Source organism: Aphelocoma coerulescens, chromosome 17, assembly GCF_041296385.1.
Source record: "Aphelocoma coerulescens isolate FSJ_1873_10779 chromosome 17, UR_Acoe_1.0, whole genome shotgun sequence".
Taxonomy (NCBI): Eukaryota; Metazoa; Chordata; class Aves; order Passeriformes; family Corvidae; genus Aphelocoma; species Aphelocoma coerulescens.
Genome location: NC_091030.1, coordinates 11,056,292 through 11,076,953, shown reverse-complemented (window position 1 = coordinate 11,076,953; position 20,662 = coordinate 11,056,292). Strand labels below are relative to the sequence as shown.

The 20,662-nt window shown below is 41.1% G+C and overlaps 2 protein-coding genes across 8 annotated transcripts; one reads left to right on the top strand and one right to left on the bottom strand.

Moving 5' to 3' along the window:
* The first annotated feature begins 10 nt into the window (after positions 1 to 10).
* FBXW2 (F-box and WD repeat domain containing 2) lies at positions 11 to 9,168 on the top strand. Of its 4 annotated transcripts, none has more exons than XM_069031967.1 (7): positions 11 to 319; positions 1,889 to 2,306; positions 4,495 to 4,689; positions 5,467 to 5,618; positions 6,220 to 6,306; positions 7,037 to 7,206; positions 8,636 to 9,168. In XM_069031967.1, the coding sequence occupies exons 2-7, from the start codon at positions 2,204 to 2,206 to the stop codon at positions 8,922 to 8,924; spliced, it is 996 nt and encodes a 331-aa protein (XP_068888068.1). In that variant the 5' UTR covers positions 11 to 319; positions 1,889 to 2,203; the 3' UTR covers positions 8,925 to 9,168. The 4 variants fall into 4 exon arrangements, with proteins under 4 accessions (XP_068888068.1, XP_068888067.1, XP_068888065.1 ...); XM_069031966.1 differs by having other exon boundaries at positions 1,797 to 2,306; positions 5,485 to 5,618; XM_069031964.1 differs by having other exon boundaries at positions 1,797 to 2,306.
* Positions 9,169 to 12,182: 3,014 nt separating this feature from the next.
* On the bottom strand, positions 12,183 to 19,220 carry LOC138119792 (uncharacterized). 4 transcript variants are annotated; one of them, XM_069031960.1, is made up of 2 exons: positions 18,592 to 19,220; positions 12,183 to 13,655 (listed from the first exon to the last, which is right to left on the bottom strand). In XM_069031960.1, exons 1-2 carry the CDS (start codon positions 18,853 to 18,855, stop codon positions 12,288 to 12,290), a joined length of 1,632 nt encoding a protein of 543 aa, XP_068888061.1. In that variant the 5' UTR covers positions 18,856 to 19,220; the 3' UTR covers positions 12,183 to 12,287. The 4 variants fall into 4 exon arrangements, with proteins under 4 accessions (XP_068888061.1, XP_068888062.1, XP_068888063.1 ...); XM_069031961.1 differs by lacking the exon at positions 18,592 to 19,220 and adding an exon at positions 18,095 to 18,326; XM_069031962.1 differs by lacking the exon at positions 18,592 to 19,220 and adding an exon at positions 17,517 to 17,649.
* Positions 19,221 to 20,662: the final 1,442 nt, after the last annotated feature.

Sequence of the window (20,662 nt, the reverse complement as noted above, 5' to 3'; positions counted from 1 at the left end):
CGGAAGCCGCCTGATCGTGAGAGCGGCGATCCGGCAGCGCCTTCTCTCCGGTGCCGGCGGCTCGCCCGGCGCGGGCTCGGCCCAGCCCTCCCCCACCTTCCTCGCCGGGCGGTCCCGAGGCCCTTGTCCCGTCTTGAGGGTGACCCTTCTGTCGTGGCTGCCCGCAGATTGTGGCGCGGGCTGCGGAAGTGCTGTGAGCCGGTCCTGCCGTGGGAGCGATGGCCGCAGGGAAGCACCCGGCCGTGCTGGGCTCCGGGAGTCCGCGCAAGCCGCGGCGACTGCCCGCCGACGGACACCTCGCGCCGGGCTGCTACCTGAGGTGAGCGATGCGGAGCTATCGGCAGCAGCGGCGCTGAGTTTACAGTCTCGCCGTGCTTTTTGCGCGCGGAGGTATACTGGGAGCGGGCGGGGGGAGCGGATGGGGCTGGCTGCGTAACACCTGGAAAAGAGGCTCGAGCACCGGCTTCAGCTGCCTCACAGCAGCCCTTAATTTCAATATTGGCTTCACGTATTGAATACAACAAACGCCTTGGAGCTCACGGAGTTTTTATTCGTAGCCGGCCTATTAGAATTTTTTACTTGTTTTAAAGAGAACACATGCCTGTTTGAACAGCAGCTATATTCACTGCCATATGTGCTGAGGAAAGCTGGTAAGTGCTGTCTGCAGTTAAAGTTACTGTAATGAACTTGTGACTTGATAGGAGTAGCTGCTTCTGTGCATTTGACATCCAGAACTTTCTTGCGGTTTTTACCAATAATTGTGTGCCATGTGCAGCCTTTTATAGTGACGGCTGTACTTTTCGGTACTCCTGTGCCCTGTTGTGTACTCTAAGATCTTATTCTATGATGGTAAAATGTCTGTATAGAAGTAGACATACTTTTGAGTCCCACTCATAACTCAATTCTTTCAGTTTGGGAGCTGCTATGAAATTCAGACAGTTGTCTAATGAATTAGACCTTCCTGGGAAAATAAATAAATATTATTTTTTTAGCTGTTTACCTTGTTAATCAGTGGTCCTAGGTCATTGAAGGAACTTGAGATGTCACAGGATAGTATAAGTGCATACAGGATGTAGTTCAGGAGGTGGTATCCAATTTCACTGTTAAGTCTCAGTGGAAATAAACTGAGAAAATAGGGGGGAAAAAAAACACAACAGGATTTTTTTAATGCATTTAGGTCAAAGTGGTGCAGACACTTCAAAACTGATGCTAGACCAGCACAAGCTCAGGCCTTTACTTGGGCCAAACAGAAAGATGACTAATGTATCCTCCAATACAGTTTGTCAGACATCTCTTTATATGGTTTTTCAAAACTAACTAGTTACCTGCTTTGTATTTAAAATAGTTCAGGACAAAGATATGAGTAAATTCTGTTAGTAACTAACTTATCACTCTGCTTATGTTCTCTGTTTTTTTCCTTTTATCGGTATAATCCATGAGTAAACTTTAAGACAGTGTTTATTTGCTATAATAGGTTTAAAACTTAAACTAACCCTTACCGTATTGGACTCAGAATTTGAAAGTGTTAATCTAAAACAAGAAATATGTTAACATTCATAATGAATGCTAACATTCACTAGCTACATACAATTTACTTTTAAGTCTGGTGTGGGACAAATGATAGTTCAAGGTGCATGCAAATGCTTAGTCTAACCTAAAGAATATTTTAAAATGCATTTGGTCACTTCAATCTATGTGTTAACATGCCATTTGGAATACTGATGTACCAGTAATAAAGATGTGATTCTTACCTTATTTTCTGAACGGAACTAATACAGTATTTTGATGTATCACAGGTAAATTTTTCCATAACCTTATGGAGAAAAAGGACTTTGAAGCATGGCTTGATAACATTTCTATTGCATTTCTTTCTCTGACGGACTTGCAGAAAAATGAAACTCTGGATCACCTGATTAGCTTGAGTGGAGCAGTCCAGCTCAGGCACCTCTCCAATAATCTAGAGATTCTCCTCAAGAGGGACTTCCTCAAACTTCTTCCATTGGAACTTAGTTTTTATCTGTTAAAATGGCTTGATCCACAGACCTTACTCACATGTTGCCTCGTCTCTAAGCAGTGGAACAAGGTTATAAGTGCCTGTACAGAGGTGTGGCAGACTGCATGTAAGAATTTGGGTTGGCAGATAGATGACTCTGTTCAGGATCCTCTACACTGGAAGAAGGTTTACCTAAAAGCTATTTTAAGGATGAAGCAACTGAAGGACCACGAAGCCTTTGAGACATCCTCTTTAATTGGACACAGTGCCAGAGTATATGCACTTTACTATAAAGATGGACTTCTGTGTACAGGTAGGAAGGACAGACAACTTGGCAGTCTTAAAATTCTTTGTTTTCTCTTCCCCCTCATAAGATTAATGACAGTTTGCTTTTCTTTTACCAGAAAAATTATTTTCATAGTGTGAATACAGATGATGATTCAAAATTACTTCTTTTTTTTCAATTTCTGGAAGACCTGGTGTACTAATAAACTCATTGGTCACTTTAATAAGAACACAAGGAGACCAATTTCTTTGTTAGATAAAGAAATAGTAACAGCAGGCATCATTGTCCCGGCCCATGGCAGGGCGGTTGGAACTAAATGATTTTTAAGGGTCCTTCCAATTCAGACCGCTCTATGATTTTGATCGTGCTGTTATTATAAGTAAGCCCATTTGAGAAGATATGTTAGCTATCCTCTTAGATTATAGCTTTCAATTAAAAGGAAAGCTATGAGAGAACTTCAGTCTCCCAAAGTGTGGAAGAAAATGTTGTATCTTCTTCCTTGAAACAAGGCTGTAAGCACTTTCAGTTCTTAACATAAGTGCTTTATGAAGTGCTGTAAAGTAGATTTAACCTTGCTATTAGTCTGATTTGCACATAATTTTAGCTTCCTCCCTGAAGAAGATAGACTTCAAGATTTCAAGACAGAAAATATATGAAACCTTAGTATGAAAGAATAATAACAGAGTTACAATGAGCTGCTGTCAGAGCACATTGCAAGGATTTCCAGTCATTTGGAATGACAATGTTATATACTAAGTTGGGAATGCTGACTTCAGTTGCACATTTGTTGGTACATTAGGCTGCTTATTAGAAGCCAATAACTAAATTCTAGCTAGTCTTTCCACTTACCTACTCAGCAGTCAATGTTATACATGGAAAACAGCATTGTGAAAACTTTGACTTTTGTGCTGAAACCCCCAGGAGAAAAAGCAGGTGTAAGGAGTCCAGGAATTTATTTTGCTCTCCAAAGCTAGCAGTTTAATAAAGAGGAGCTTCAGGTAGAGAAAAGGAAGTGGCAGGATACGGGGCCTGGTATTCATCTGTATTTCTAGATTTGGTGGACCCTTTTCCTTCCTGAAAGAAACTAAAGCTTGCAGTATAGTCAGTGGCTCTGTAAACCTGAGAGTGATGTGTCACGTGAAACTTCCATGCATCTGTTTCAGTAGATGCTGTCAGTGCTAGGAGAGGTAGTGCCAGGATCTACAGAAGGTGATAAAAGGGTGTGAAGAAACTGGCAGGACAGATACATAGTAACTTCATTAACATGAAAGCAAGTGGCTTTGCTGTAGTGCTGAGACTTAAAACTAGGCCATATTTCCCATTCAGACAGCTTAAAAATACTATTTAATGAGAAAAAGGTCAACAAGGGGAAGTGCCAAGCCCTGCACTTGAAGTGGATCAACTCCACAGCACCAGTATATGGTAGGGGCCACCAAACTGGAAAGCAGCTTGGCAGTAAAGGACCCAGGGGTCACCAAGTGAACATAGCCACCTTGCTGCAAAGAAGGCCAAGGATATCCTTGGCTGCTGTAGGGGGAGTTGCCAGCAGGTTGAGTGGGGTGCTCCTTTCCCTCTTCTCAGCACTGGTGAGGCCTGGTGGAGTACTGTGTCCAGTTTTGGGCTCCTCAGTAAAAACAGGGACACACTGGAGAGTCCAGCAAAAGGCCATGAAGATGATGAAGGCACTGGAGCATCTTTCATATGAGGAAGGGCTGAGAGAGCTGGGACTTCTTATCCTGAAGAAGAGAGGGCTCAGGATGCTATCAATGTACAGAAATACCTGAAGTGAGGGTGCAAATAAGATGTAGCCAGGCTCTTTTCAGCGGTGCTCAATGATGGGACAAGAGGCAGTCAAACAGGAGGTTTCACAAACTGAAACACAGGCGTTTCCCTTTAAAACACTTTTTTTACTGTGAGAGTGATTTATTCTTTCACATTTTTATGGTGAGAGTGATTGAGCACAGGTTGCCCAAGGAGACTGTGGAGCATCCATCCTTGGTCACACTCAAAAGCTGTCTGGTCATGGTCCTAGACAGCCGGATGTAGGTGGCCCTGTTTGCGTAGCGGGGTTGGAAGAGTTGACCTCTGGAGGTCACTTCCAACCATAACCATTCTGCGATTCCATGAAAATACTTTATTTAAGACAAAGATGAGTATAGGATCAGAAATATTATTTACTCTTTGCTTCCAATTATCCTGTTCTTTTATATTGTAGGATCAGATGACTTGTCTGCAAAACTATGGGATGTAAGCACAGGTCAGTGCATATATGGTATCCAGACACACACTTGTGCTGCAGTGAAGTTTGATGAACAAAAGCTTGTAACAGGATCTTTTGATAACACAGTAGCCTGTTGGGAATGGAGCTCTGGGGCAAAGACACAGCATTTTAGAGGACACACTGGTGCAGGTATGTTGAAATTTTTAATATTATAATTTCACCAGTCAAGTAACGTACATCATCATCAAACAAAATATAATTTAAGTTAGCTTTTTGCACACTAGCTTTTTTGGTTTGTTCAGCCTCTGTTCTCTGTCACCTGAGTCACCTCAGTTCCCCTCGACAGGGGAAGTGACCAGAACAGATATAAATTTGTCCTTGAATATGCCAGAGCTTAGCCATGTAGTGTTTTGCAATTGCGTGGAAGTAACACTAAATGCCGTGGTTATTCAGTAGCTTCAAGTCTTAAAGAGGTGCAAACCTTAGGTAGCAGGGTGTACATGGCCATGGCCATTCTTTCTATTCCCAGACTGGACATGATCTTACAGCAAAGAGCAAAATAGGACCTAGGAATATGTATTTGCAGTCCCCTCATAATTAAATTCTTTGTCGTGTACTTAAAAATACACTCAACTCAGCTGTAGTTTTTTTCCCCTGTATCTATAGAATGTACTAATCTTGCTGGAATTGTCCTACTAAAACTCTGGAAATAGGAAGTAGCTTAAGTTACACTTTACCATAATCCAGCCATAAAGGAACCACTGATACACATGCTTTCAATTTGGGAAAAAAACCCCAATAATTTTGCAATGTAAACTTAGGCATCCAGAGCAACAATTCATGTATACAGCTCAAGAACAATTAAAAATGTAGTAGCATATGAATTTAGAGGCTGCTAAATTCATACAGAGGCTACTAGTGTCTCACAGAAAAATGCATTCATAGAGACTGGTTTTCCTTATTTAGTTCCGTCTTTGCTTGAAGTTTTTAGTGTGGATTACAATGATGAACTTGATATTCTGGTCAGTGGCTCTGCAGACTTCACTGTGAAAGTATGGGCCTTATCAACAGGAACGTGCCTGAATACCCTTACTGGACACACAGAATGGGTCACTAAGGTGGGAATACTGATTTCTAATTATCTCACACACTTACTTGCACTAAATTTGTAATGTGTTCTAAATTCTTATTTCCTAATCCTGACCCTGCAGCTAGGTTTAGAATCTGAAGAACATCTGGAAATACTACAAAATAACATTACAACAGAAAAAATATTTAAGCTGTAATTAAACCTTTCAGACCATTGAAGATATTTGAATTCCAAAGCAGCTGGGCTAATATTAGGAAGCAGTGTTTGTTTGATTCAAAGACTGAATAAAAACTGGTTCTGAAAGAATACTGCTTAAAAAATTATGTAAAAAAATCTTATGATCTTGATAACAAAAATCTGAGCATGAAACAATATTTTTCTTCTGGTTACTTCAGAACTTGGTGGGGGGTGTGACTGTACAGGCGAAGTATATATGTTTGCTTATTAATACAGTAAGTTGTCAGCAGTAGGAACAAGAACAGTGTAAACTGTAGCTTTCCCTCTGTTGCTAAAAGTACTGCCTTTATACATGGGTACAGTATGCAGGTGGTCAGTGAAGTGAAAAATGCAAATGAAAGTTTGTTTACTTAACAGCATCAACATAAATCATTACCATCCTTCAATTACAGGTCGTTTTGCAGAAGTGCAAAGTCAAATCCCTTATGCATAGTCCTGGGGATTATATTCTCCTAAGTGCAGATAAGTATGAAATCAAGGTATGTTCCATATGTCGTGCATATATTATTTTTGTGCATTGGGAAATAAAAAGCTTGAGTACTTTGCTGAAGTTTACAAATAATAGAAGGCTTTATGTTTTCCCACATTTCCGCTTTAGAGGCTGTGTCCAGAAAATGAAACTCCTTGGAAGCTAATTTTTCAGTGGTCTTCTTAGCATTTAGTTTTAAATGATAGCTCTACAAGAATGGTAATGCAAAGAATCAGTGCTTTCAGTTCATGCTTATTGTGCTAACTTGACAGTGAAGGACTTAACTGCAAATACTGTTACTGTTGGGGACTTTGGGGTTAGAGCGTGCTGAAAGTTTGTGGCTGTAGAAGTGTTTTGTAACTGAAACACCATTACATTTCTGTCCCAGTTGGGTGGTTTTTTTGGGTTTGTTTTTTGTTTTGTTTGGGGTTTTTTTGTTTGTTTGGGGTTTTTTTGTTGTTGTTTTTTGGGGACTTTTTGGGTTTGATTTTTTTTTTCCATTCTTTAAAGTACCCATTTTCACTGGGATTTTTTAGGCTAGAAACAACACATGCTGCACCAATACTGTAAGACAAGTCGCTTGAAGAATCGATGTTCCTACCTGAAAGAGATATATATTTCTGAAAAATACCCATGCACGCGTTTACTTGATACTTAAAGAGAGACTGTGAGGCTTGCTCATTTGTGTAACAGTTTATAATGTGAATTTTCTATGGTCTTAAACTGTGTTTTAATTGTAGATTTGGCCTATTGGAAGGGAAATAAACTGCAAGTGCTTAAGAACACTGTCTGTTTCTGAAGACCGCAGCATCTCCCTACAGCCCAGACTGCACTTTGATGGTAAATACATAGTGTGCAGTTCAGCACTAGGATTATACCAGTGGGACTTTGCCAGCTATGATATTCTCAGGTAAACTGTTCAGTTTAGGATTCAGTCTTCATTGAATAAATAAGAAATAGATCATACTAGTTTTAGTAACTTCCTGTAGATGTGGACCGAAAGAATCTTGATAAAAATTCTGTAAATATCTTACTTTACACATATTGAGAGGTTTAATTCTAATTTCTCATCTGATAATATGAATTTTTTGATTGCTGTTTTGGTTTCTGGCCACATGCTAGTTCTCCTCCATATTTTCATTCTGTAAGCTGAAGCGTTTCAGTATTGACTTAAATCAGACTGCAATGCTGTAGTTGTGAATGTGAAAATGCAGTGATGACCCAGAGCTAATGTTACCATGGAGACTGCTATACCGAGAACCAAGCAAGCATTTCTGGGGGTCCTTTGATGGGACAAGAAATTAAAAATACTCTTTTTCCTTATAGCACTAGTGATCTGTCACTATTGCTAATGTTGTGGAATGACAGTGTAATCTATGAGACTGCAATAAGGGACCAAACACGATGGCATTCCATTTCCACAAAAAGGATCAGGCTGTACGAGTTAGAAATGGTGGCATCAAAGATAGTAACTTACTAACGATAAAAATGCATTTTAGAACTGCTATCAGACTCTTAATTCAAATAGCCTGAGTATTTGTGGAGTATCTACCTTTGAAAGATCTACTCCAGAAGAAGTGCTTCTCACCAGTAAGAATAACTGAGTAATTTCACCTTAGTTTACCCTCCCATCTTTCAAAAGAGAAGGATGGTCTCTTACTGCTGAGAGCAGATTTTCATCTCCACACATTTTTGTGCCTTAGTTCTGTGCTTTATGTAATGCTATGATCAAATGTGCAGGCAGTTGTGGAAGACTCAACTCTTCAGTTTCTGTTCCGAGTTTTATTTATTAAGGGCAAACATCATAAAGGTGTTGGGGAACTAAAAAATAGTTTGATTTCTCCCCATGCCTAATTTAACATAAAACATTGGTAAAATAGCATTCTAAGGACCAGTCTTGGATGATTTATCTGCTTATCACAAGAAGGCATGTCTATGCCTTTTAGAAGAGTGACCAAAAGAATAATAACAGCTTTTTTCTCTTAAAGATATTGAGGCATAAAATCCATATGGAAATTTACTGTAAAACACAAGTACATTTGCTCTTTTGTGTGTATGTGGAAATGGCTCTTTTTATCTTGTGCTCTACAGAATAATCCCTTTCAAACCTTAGCCTTTACTTATGCTCAGATGGGTCTGTCCTGAATGCACAAAGTCCAAACTGAAACCACAGGCCCAACTGTAGCTAAGTGTTCAGTTGCTTAATTTGAAAGATTTGCATCCAGTTCTTTCTAAATTATTTCAGAATGATGAGTTTAGACACATTTTCTGTAGACATACAGGATTAGCTCATGACTGCATTGTAAGGGAGATTCTAACACCGTTTTCTTGTCTTCTAGGGTTATCAAACCTCCAGACTTCTCAAATGTGTCCTTGCTGGGCTTTGGAGAGATATTTGCCCTACTGTTTGACAACAGATACCTGTATATAATGGACTTGAGGACAGAAAAACTGATAAGCCGCTGGCCTTTACCAGAATATAGAAAGTCAAAGAGAGGTTCAAGCTTTTTGGCTGGTGAAATGTCTTGGTTAAATGGACTAAATGGCCAAAATGATACAGGCTTGGTTTTTGCCACCAGTATGCCAGACCATAGTATCCATTTGGTGTTATGGAAAGAACATGGCTGAAAAGCTCACACATACAAAATCTTCAGGAATATATGGCCTATCAGCAGTGTGTCCATAAAATGAGACTTTGCATGAACCAAAGTTGCACACCCAGTGGTATCATCATGCAATGCACAATCAATTACTTTTATTTGGGCATTTGGGAATGGGTTGTTTTGGACATAATGCAATGCAGCATGCTAACAGTATTCACCACAAATTTTTGTCTATATTCATGTTTAAATATACCTGTTTGGGCTCTGAAGTATAGCTTGTAATGTTTAAACCATTCAAATCTGCTTTCAACTGAAATCAAGTTGTGCTTGACCTGACTTCTGACCTTTGTTTTGTTGTTGGAACAGAAGGTGAAGCTACTATTTTAGAACCATAGGCTTTTGTACCTGTAACAGCAAATACTGGTTACAGTGCATGGCTGCTTAACCAAAATGAGAAAATAGCAAACCCTTTCGCTCTCCAGAATCTTTCTTTTCAAAATGTTTTTCCATATGATAGCTTTAAATACTTAGCCTTTGAAACAGAAGAATCAAATGAGTCCTTTAACTAGGATCAGATGTTTTAAGTTCAGGAACATGTCAATACAATATCTCCTCAGCAAGAATGATGCAACTTTTCATCTATCTGATACAGCTTGCGATCGTGATAAATCTTGGAGAAGCTCTGACATATTCATCATACTTGCTGATAGTAACTCAGAATAGCTTGATTGTTATTTTATAGTCCTTATTTCCTACAGTTTGTGTTAAAACCTAGTTTAGTTCACATGAATGGGAAGGTGATGTTCAGTCTCTACAGCAGGTCACTTTCTTACATTAAATGATGTCTACCAGCCATTCACTTTCTCCAAAAGTTGCAGTTAATATAATGCATTTAAAGTAGTTCCTACATCTAGAGTTGGAAAGCAGGGGCAAATGACAGAATGCCCCATCTCGGGGTTGGGGGTGGGGGAGGGAATCAAGAGTCTGACGAAAAGCACAGGAGTAGAAAAAGGTCTCATCATAGGAGATTTGAGGTACAGAAGTTAACTGTTTGTTAGTGTGATTTTTTTCTTCCCACTATCAAAGGAGACCTGATTTCATACTTAATACTGAATGAAGGCCAAGATTCCCAAATATATGTGGTATGAATTACACCAATGAAGGGGAGTTTTCATATGCAAGAATCAGTATTTGAGTGATGGTGTTGGAGCTCCCTACAGTCACAGTGGAACAGTCTCTTACATCCAAGGCCAGACTCTTAAGCACTCAGTTTTCCCACCTTTACTCACACCTATTTACTTTGAAAAATGTTGCCTGTAGTCAAGGATTTTATCAACAGGAAGCCAAATTCACAACTCTCAATTCAAACTGCACTGTCTGGGGCATAAATTATGAGCTCTTCGAGCTTTTGTTATCTGACTCTAAAGTGAAGAAGGCTTCCATGAAATAGAAAGTTTTCAATAACTTGCCTTGAAACCCAGTTCTCAACAGTATAGTTACAATGTGTGCAGTAACTCAGCTGCTTCTGAAGGAGCCACCTATATAGCACTGCATTAACTTTGAAAGGCTAAATAGAGGCATGCCAGAAATGTCCTTCTTTCCAAGTCAGCAAAACAGGAAAACTTGGTAACTACTTTATTAGTGACCTTGATGATGCAGAGTTCACAGAGAGGAAGTGGAGCACAAGATGGCTGAGAAACTGAGACCCAGACTCAGCCTTCCAAGAAAGAATGGTGGGGAAAGAGAAGGTGGTGGGCAGGGCATGAGGAGGCACTGCTGCTGTCTCCAGCTAACTAGTAAGCTGTACAGGAAACAAAGACTCATTTCAGCATCATGCAGCAAGACAATGGTAAATGGTTCTTGCAACAAGAGAAATTTTCCACAGTGAGGTTAGTTTAAGACTGAAACAGGTTGCCCAGCCTTCCTACACAAAGTCCTGAGCACACCATGCTATTAAGCAGGGAGAGACCTCCAGATTCCCCTTCAAAACGAGTCTGAAATTCTGAACAGACTTGTTGCCACATGAGATTGTGTGACTGACAGCAGCAGGCATCTCAGATACTAATATAGCTATCACTTTGTTGATACAGACTGGGAGATGCTACAGTCACTGTGAAGCAAAGTAAAAGTTCCCTCTGGACATCTGCTAATGGTACCAATCCACTAACGACAGAGCTCTTTAAGGGCACAGGTATGTGCCACTACCAGGTAATGAAAGCATGACACTAGTGTAGAAATTTTAAAAAGCATACTTGCTCTCACACACACTTCTCTGTCAGACACCAAAGTGTCAGGCTATCGCTGCCTTCGGTAGGAAGGTTCTAGTATATTGCCACAACATATGCAATGCGTATAGTTCTGGGGGCTTATCAAACAGAAACTGAAATTGTGAAACTGAAACTCTGAAACTGAAGTGAGCAAATGGGTTTTTTTTTGCTTTTGTTTCCATCTGACCCTTCAGCAAAAGTCACTACTTAGCACTATTGCCAGACACAGGTTGGAAAAAACGTAGCTTCTGTACCCTTACACCTACCCAAGGAAGCAACATAATTCAACTTACCCATCACATAAAGGACTAAAATCCAACTTGTGTCTAAATTTCATGAAACATTTTCCTACAAGGCTTCAAGTTGCCAGAAGAAAAAAACCATTTCATAAAAGTTCTTTGGCCATCTATTTTTCTTCCCTGAAATAGGTTCTTTTCAGTTCACAAAAGTATCTTTTTCTTTAAGATAAATGTGTATCCCTTGCCTCTATTAAAACTTTCCAACACAACTCGGCACTTACCACTTAAGTAATTCAGAAGCGGTGGGATCACTCTTCTCAAACTTACATATCTCCAAAGCCCAGCTGAACACGACATTTCTATCAGCAAAACTCCAATAGCTGTGTTCAGTGTTACAATCCCTCACATCTTTAACATACACTATTTCCAAGAACATAAGGGATTAATTTTTTTTACAAGTGAAAGGAAGATTGTGCTCAGTTACTTCTTTACCTTTACTCAAATTGATACATACAAATTTGGTACCCCATGAGATACAAATTGCAAGAATTAAGCAATGCTACCTTTAATACTAATGACCGTAGTACTTTTTGTACATAGGCTGAAAACTGTTTTGCATTATTTGAATCAGTTGACAAATACTGATTTTTATTATTGTTTTAACTGAGAACAAATTGAACATTTCCCAGAAGAAATACTGCAATCTGCAATGACCCTTGATACCATTAAATGATCCATGGCTTTGCTATAGATTCCCCAAATAATTGCAGCAAAATGTAAACTCCATGTGGAAATCAATTTAATGTGATCTTTATTGATATCCTCTGTCTTCCCACAATACAGGTAGTGCTCCACTTTCCCTCCTTATATATAACCAAGGTTTCACTCTTGAGCTTGCAGCATGGTTTGAGATAGCACCTTGTTAACATTCATGATTAATGATGAGTTATATCTCCACAGTGTTGTATCCCTGATGAGGGATTCTCTGGGAAGGTCTCTTTGAAGGGCCTTCCGACAGTGATAAATGAGAGCAATATCCATGGGAACATTTGCACTGTTCCCATAAGCACGTAGGACAGAATGGACTGAAGTCTGAATCACCTTTCGTGGATCAACTATCATTTTCCGGGGATTGATCACATCTTTCCTGTCAGGCTCTCTGTGTACATGCTGTAATATGTTAACACCTGGCACAGTATTCCAAGATGAAATGTTGAACATGCGAGAAGGTACAGTTTCTGGGAAGATATGGTTCTCAAAGAGGAAAACGCTAGTCCCTGGGTTTTGTTCCTGAAGACTGTTCATCATTGTTTTCCAGTTTGGGTGCTTAAGGGGAAGAATTATTTCATCAGCATCATTAAGGACCACAAACTTGCTCCTTTCCATGTTACGGTATATACAGTCATTTAGAGCTGTGATTTGTCCATAGTAGCCAATGTGTGTTCCATCTTGCATGAAGTGCCATTTAGAAGAAACCCTGAGGTGTGAGTTTATTGGCCAGGGAATTATTTCAACAGTTCCTTCCTCTACATAAAACTTCAAGACTTTCTCCATCAGATGGCTGCAGTTGTTCTTATAGATCACCACTTTCTGTGCTCCAAGAATCTTGTACATTTCCATACTCTGTATAAACTGCAAGACATTGTTGTAGTTTCCAAACATGGCAGAAATGCACACAGTGAAGTCAACAGAAAAGGTCTCAGCCTTGCGGTTTTTAATTTCAAACCTTGGCAGCTGGTCAATATTTCCATGTGGAGACTGATGAATTGATACATGTGTTGGATCACAATTTTCAGGTTCCAGACAAACTATATCTGCTGCACCATAAGGGAATCCAAATCTATCTGAGTGAACATCGATTTTTGCTTTTGATACATATATCTTTCCATTGGGCTGACAGCAGAACCAGCAGTACAGTTGTTTTACATCTTCATGGTGAACAATCCCAATCAGACGAGTGACTTTGCTTTCTCTCTCATCAAAGTATGGGGATATAATAAAAGTTTTGTTACCTTTTAATGCTGTTATTGTGCTATTGGCAATTTTCCCTCGACATCTTCTACCTTCTTGAATTACTTTTGGCTGATGAGAAAGTCTCTGTAACCTCAGATAAGAAACTGCAAGCATTGAAGTTACAGTAATAATGCACACAGCAGCAGCAAAGTAAGATTTTTTCCCAGCACACAACATTTTGTACGTATCTAAATGTGGATGCAAATTTCTTTGTCCTTGTACTTTATGCTGCCGCATCTGCGGAAAAGAAAAGACATAGTATGAGATAATACTGACCCATGACCATTGCTCAAAAATTTCACAAACAAGATGGGATAGGTCTCTATCATTTTGCACTGACTTACTCAGAGACCCAGCTACTGTGCTTTTATGAAAAACCAGTCACAGAACATGCCTTTCATGATATGTACGGTACTGTGCACAACACTCTGAATGCCTCTATTTGTGTGGAGCAGTTTCTGTACATGGAGGGTTCTGTAGAAGAATATAACAGAGGTCTATATACAGCAATACAAGGAGAAATTTTCTCTTTTTCTATAATCCAAATTTTAAAATATCCAATTTAATAACTAGGCAGTAATTCTTAAAGCAAAGCAAAAATTTTATTCCCCCTACCCAGTGTGTATGTAAATTACGTTAAAAAAATCCCCTCAACCAGACTTCTCACAGACAAGCTAGAGGCAGATAAATTAAATATATATAAAATTAATCAAGTTCAAAATAAACATGCTAATTGGGGATTACACACAATGGTCCAGATATAATCATTAATTTATGAATTCCCTAACTTGCAGTTCACCACAAATGAGACCATACGTACAGAGGAAGGTCAATTCGTACAATCCAGCAGAAGACAGGTGAAATCTATGTAGGTACAGAACTCAGTTAGCTACTCTACCCTATGTAGCCATATACAAGGCAGGAAGTGCAGGAAAGGTCATCTCACATTAATGCGTGCTAGAGATCTGGGCCTCCTCACACTGCATTAATGCTGGCTCAGCTCCTGGCACGGTTTGAGGGTCAGGTCTTAAAACTCTTGCTGCTGCAGGAACAGGTAGGCAGTCCTGAGTGCCTGGATGACTGAAGTCTAGCAGCACTTGTGCTAGCAAGTGTTAATGCCTGAGTGGGAGTTTATGGCACTCTCAAGCACTAATTTCTGCAAGTGAAGCCTAGATGAAAGTTTTCTCTATAAATTCATCTTTAGGCATTCAGGTATGATCCATAAAAAGAAAAGTGACAGCAAATCTCTTCAAAGGCCTGCTTGTACCACAGAGAGTCTTGGGAAAAGGGTGTCCCAGATTAATCAAATTCATGTCAGATCGGAAAACTGGATTGGTAGAAGAGAGTTCCCCCAACTGCCAGCAGGCAGTGTGAGGTAAAATGCTGAGACGGAATGAACTGCTGCAATTGCACAAGATGACAAAAATGTTTCCAGCAGGCATGACAAAAATAATTGTCCGTGCCTTCAAAATAATGTATGATATTTTCACAATTGCTCTTTCATGAAAAAGTGAACTAGGAAGAACCACAGTCACAACATACCCCTTAAAATGTCCCATATACCAGGGCTGATGTGATTTACAGCAGCCTTTGCTAGCTACCAAGAAACTGCTTTTCAGACCAGAACTGTCATAAGGGCACCAAAAATCCCACTACATCACGCTAGGCACAAAGCAGAAAAGGAGCAGCAGAAAGCACTGACTCTTCCATCTCTGAAATGGAGAGTCCTCCTCAGAAGTCCTTAAAATTAAGAGCAGAACTGCAAATACATAGTAAGAGTCTGCTACTGTCATACGACTTCCAGCTGGAGATTTGTGACTGAAAACAACTCAAACTTTCTAAGTCTTTTTATGAAACATGCTAAAGTACAGGTTTCCCCCAAGCATTCTTATTCCAAGGATGTTATATACTTTAGCATTCTTGCAACACAGAGTAGGTCACATTTAACATTCTTCCCCTTGGTTTTATCTATTCATGGCTTAAAATATTGTTCAGTCTTACAGAATAAATATTTTTTAACTAAATTTCTTTAGTTATCAAACCATGTCAACAGTAAATAACAAAATCAATTTATTACCTGTTCTTTCTTCTGCTTTTGCTAGCAATAAATAACAAACAAGAAAAAAATGTATCATTTCAACTATGTTTTGAACAGCGAACGCTGGAAAAAGTACCTTTTAAAGCAGATAGCCGAGTGAAGTTCTGTTCAGTCCTCCATTTATTTTTTGCTAAGTTATTTTGTTAAATAATCTACTACTTGTTTATTTTAAACAGATAAAAACTTAAATACTTTTAAGGTAAATTGCAATAATTGTTCAATACAGAACAATACTGAGAGAAAAAAACCTGGTACAATACCTTCCTGGCACATTTTATTTCACATAGCTATTGCTCTTTTAATGTCAGTAACAGCAGCCACACCTACCAGAAAAACAAGTTTTCCTTCTCTTGAGCAAAGCACAGAGTTGTGTCGCAAGAATTTAATTTAAATTACAAATGATTATGGAGTTATTGAAGCAAAACAAATGTTTTTCATGGATTTTTTTAAGTTTACTTAAGTTTTCTTCTGAAAATTAATCTTGCATGTTGATATACACCCAGTTTGCACATGTACTTAGAAAGAACTAGAAAAATATATATCTGTATTTCTTGGACAATCATTTTTTTTCATAACATGCTATAGGCCTAGTTAGATCATGTAGATACAGATTCTGATTAGGAACTGTGAGAGAATGCTGAAACAACTGCAAGTTCTAGAAGCCAAGAAAAAGAGCAAAATGAAGACCTCAAGACACATCAGAACACCGAATCTTAAAGAAAAGAAATACATAATTATTTTACGAGTGAAATTCATGGTTTCCCCAACACGACTCATAAATTTTGATCTCCTGAAATTAACAGCACAAATATGTAGTCATAGAATACATAAAGTTGGTGTAATTAAGAACACTACATTTATATTTCCTCACTACAGAGAGGATAAAATGGCAAGTTATATAGAGGGTAAAATGGCAAGTTTTAACTTTAAAAGTATGCTTTCAGTATATTTAAATGAGTTTCTTTTATAGTAACAATTCATTTCGATTTTGTATTTTTTAATTCCAATTCATATGCAAGTAAACATGCTACAAAATTTGCAGATTTGCTTTAATAGTAAATTTAGCTAATGGTATCAATGGCTACTTTGCAGTACTCCCCTTAACTGTAAACAGGCTTTCTTCCTCCCCACTGCCCTGACAGATTGCAGTAATATCACCTCCTCAGGATAGAGGGCAACTGACAAGAGGTGAGTGCAGAGTTTCAATTTGTAATATGAAGTATTAGCTTCAGCAGTATAAGAACAATAAACAACCTAATCCTTGTTTATCCAGGGTCTAACTAAAAACCCCTCACTAACAAACAGCCTTAGTAACTTAGTACTTTTGAAAAAAAGTTATTCTCTATCCTTTAGTTTATGATTTTTGTCAAAAGCAAAAACACAGATCACTGGTGCTTAAATAAGAATTCCAAATATTAACAATAATTTACCATCTTTATCTTGATTGCCTGTTGCTAATCTTTTGATAGCTTTTTTCAGAAAAGTTCTTTGACACACCAGTGTCCTTCCTCTCTTATAAGATCCAAAGTCAGAAGCATATTGTTTGAAGGATTAAATTGAAAGCAGTATTTTTCCACTAATAAAATACTACTCTAAAAAAATTAAAACTGGCTATTTCTATCTAAATACAAAGACAGTAAGCCAGACCAATATCCAGTGTTGCCATATACTTTTTTTGTGCCATTAGAACTGACAAACCTACACTTTCCTGTATACAGGCAGAAACTTCTCCATTATAATCTCCTCTACATCCCTAAGCCAAACTCCTCCTATTGTAAACAATTAACCTTTGTGTCCTTTGAAAAATCAAACAGTTCGGGCAAATAAAACCTGCATGGCATTTAAAAGACTGTTATTTCAATTTTTTGTCTTTTCCACTGTACTCTTTTAGCTGGGACCGAGTTAATTTTCTTCCTAATAGCTAGCAGGGTGTTGTGTTTTGTGACCAAAGCAAGTGCTTCAAATACACTGATGTTTAGCTATCCCTGAACAGTACTTACGCAGAGTCAAGGCTGTCTCTGTTTCTCCTGTGGCTCCCGTCCCAGGTGTTGGGTGGCACAAGAAGTTTGCATGGAACGCAGCTGGGACTGCTGAACCAAACCAACCAAAGGCCTATTCCAAATCATATGATGCCATGCTCAGCCATCAAAATTGGGGGAAGAAGGAGAAAGGGGGAAACATGCAACACAACAGCATATGGCTTCCCAAGTCACTACTAAACCTGATAAAGTCCTGCTTTCCTGGAAATGGCTAGAAACGTGCCTCTAAGGGTACATAATGAATAGATTCCACATTTTGTTTTGCACACAGCTTTGCTTTACCTTTTAAATTGTCTTTATCTCACGGAAAACCCATGGGATTTCCCACGTTTGCTCTTCTGATTCTATCCCCATCCCACTGCAAGAGGAAGGGTGAGGGCTGAGCTGCCTGCCAGGATTAACCCACAACATACACTGGAACTATGCTTTGGAGGAGTTTTGCATTCTTCAAATCTAAAGTTAAAGGCCACCCTCAGTACGTATTCAGGCAGAGACTCAGAAAAACCGATCTGGACAATTAATATGTACCTTTAACTTACCGTTAAGCGGTTAACTCCAGTACCGAAAAATAATGCTACAGCTGATCACCATCCTCCTCTTTCTTGAGTGGAAATAAAATCCCGAATCTGTCGCGCCTCTCCTGCGAGCGCTGCCGTTTACAGTACCCCGAGCAGGTGCCGCTGCCTACCCCTCACTATGGTGCCGGCAGGTTTACCACGCTTGCACACAGACAGCAGCGCGCCCGGCTTCCTGTCCCGCGCGACCCGCCCTTCCCCGGGCGGGAAGGAGGGGTGGGGCCACCGCCGCCACCGGAGGCCTGTGCGGGCACCGCCACGAAAACTGTGCGAAGGTGGGCCGGCGCTACCGGAGCCCTCGTGCCCGGTCCCTGGCTCCCTCTGCGGCACCGACAGCAGCAACCGCAACATGCCCTTACGGCCCGGAGCCGGCGGAACCGCTCGGTCCCCTCTCCTCCAGCCCGGGAAGGCGGACGCGGCTATGGCTGCGGAGATCCCGCGGCCCCCCGCCCCGGCCGTACCTCAGGCAGAGCCCCCGCCCGGCGTGGTCGCGCTTGAGGCAGCTGCTCGTCGCTTCGCGCCGTGATGGTGCCTCCGCGCGCCTTGCTGTCCACGGCATCGACACCGACGGTCGCCGAGCGGCCCCGCCAGAGCGCGGCGCCAAGGGTTTCGTTCGGCGAGCAACGGCGAGTCGGCCGCGGACGGAGGAAGCCCTGGGGCGGGCTGCGGACTTCCCCACCGGGCCTCTCGCCTCTCCCGCCACTTTCCCAGGTTCCCCGAGGCATTGGTCGGGGAGGCCCGGTGTAAGACTGCGAATGGGGCAACGCGACAGCGGGCCCCTGGACGCTAATGGCGCTTCAGCGGCGGCGCCGCCGATCCGCCCCGGCGGCGCATTTTGCGGAGCAAGGCCTGCTCGGCCCGCCGCAGACACGGACGCCAATGGCTGCGGAGCGCTGATTACCCAGGTCCACCAGCTGTGCTCCGGGGGCAACACTCCCACACACCACATCTTGGAAATGAACGGCATAGACAGCACAAGTGCAAAAGAAGGACCTCAGCAGTGTGCACTGTTCTTGAGGAGGTCTCCGGATTCGATTCCGACGCTTAGCTGTCAAATTAACTTGTGTAAAACGGAGAAACACAAACTAGCCATTATTGAATCAGGGGGATGGGGAGCAAAAGAATTCGTTTGTTAGGAACAATGCATCTAGCTTGGTCAGCATACCAGAGCAGGAAGAAGAAGATAAGAGACTGCTGATAAAACCAGGGGGAGTCTCAGACAGGCATCCTGCTTCATCCCAAAACTAGCTCAAACCAGTCCCAAAGCTTAAACCCAGGCCAAAGGTATAAAAGAGCATGCGCAGGAGAGAAAGGTGAAAAGTTCAGACGAGGAAGACTCTCCCTGACTTCGTCACAAGACCCCCGAGAGACCCCTACCACAACCACCAGACAACACTGCGCAAGCGCAATGCGGATGTAAATGACTTTTGAGTTCATTATAATACGAAGCGAGGCTGGGCGGGGCTAGGTGATGAATATGTATGAGTTTGTTAGGAAACTTAATGAATATGGAACTTGTAACCCGATAAATACCGAGCTGAAAACAGCTGTAGGCACGCATGATTTTGGAGGAGCTATCCCCCATGCGTCCCAGCGCTGGAATAAAACATACCTACTTTACTACTTTTCTAGTAGTGGAGTCCTTTCCTGCCTTTCATTTGGCGAGCCAGCCAGGAGAGACTCTGCCCGGCTGCAGGATCGGCTGAGGAGCGGACATCCTAGGCGCGCCCCAGGGCTTTCCTGGAGGATCTCCTCCCCTCAGCTCGCTCACTGCAGCGGACAGACAACGACCTGCTAAAGCTGCGGACAAACGGTATGTTTTGCATTTAAGGTGCCTGTAAGTCGTACGCGTGGCCAGGGCTGCTGGTAAGCCGTGAGGAGACGTCCCACGCGCAGCGTAGTCCCTGTGAGGGTAAAGGTGGGGCCGGCAAGGGGGAATCGCCGACCGATAGAGCGGCCGCTAGCAATCCTGGGGGCGGATTGGGTGATTCCAAGGGGGGGTCCCGGTGGAACTTGTTACTGTGTTGGAAAAATACAAGCGGGACCCTGAAACTATTACAAGCGAGTGTTACGAACATTTTGCTACTAGTAGCTGGTTTGAATGTTGTTTATATGTTTGTGCAGACATTGGTTGTTGTCGGATTGCTTTTATGGGTGTGGATGTATATTCGGTCGTGCAGATGTATATTCGGTCGTGCAGATGTGTATCAGGTCGCTTATTCGTTTGTAAAACAGGAAGCTTGCGTGTTGCCGTGTGATATTTGAGAGTGTGATATTGAGACATTTGTTTGGAAGAGTGCTTGTTCGTTGAATTTGGAATCTTGACTGGAAGAACCTCTGCAGGAATATTAGTGGCCTTTGATTGAGAACAACCAGCAGCAGAGAATTTAAAGTTTGAAAGAGTACAAGAAATAGCTTGCTCTTGTGGATGTATCAGAACCTTTTTCAACGGGAGGACAGCAAGTTGCATGGATAGTAATGCAGTGTAAAGTTTGTATTTTGAGCCTGAGATTTTAAAGATTGTGTGTGGGA

What these genes read in the sequence shown, in the direction of transcription:
- FBXW2 (XM_069031964.1), top strand. Translation starts at nt 1,817, where the DNA reads ATGGAGAAAAAGGACTTTGAAGCATGGCTTGATAACATTTCTATTGCA. An exon ending in TAGAGGACACACTGGTGCAG is followed by an intron (nt 4,690 to 5,466) that starts GTATGTTGAAAT and finishes TTCCTTATTTAG; the next exon opens with TTCCGTCTTTGCTTGAAGTT. An exon ending in CAGATAAGTATGAAATCAAG is followed by an intron (nt 6,307 to 7,036) that starts GTATGTTCCATA and finishes TTTTAATTGTAG; the next exon opens with ATTTGGCCTATTGGAAGGGA.
- LOC138119792 (XM_069031960.1), bottom strand. Translation starts at nt 18,855, where the DNA reads ATGCCTCGGGGAACCTGGGAAAGTGGCGGGAGAGGCGAGAGGCCCGGT. An exon ending in GGGCGGGGGCTCTGCCTGAG is followed by an intron (nt 13,656 to 18,591) that starts GTACGGCCGGGG and finishes TCTTTTCCGCAG; the next exon opens with ATGCGGCAGCATAAAGTACA.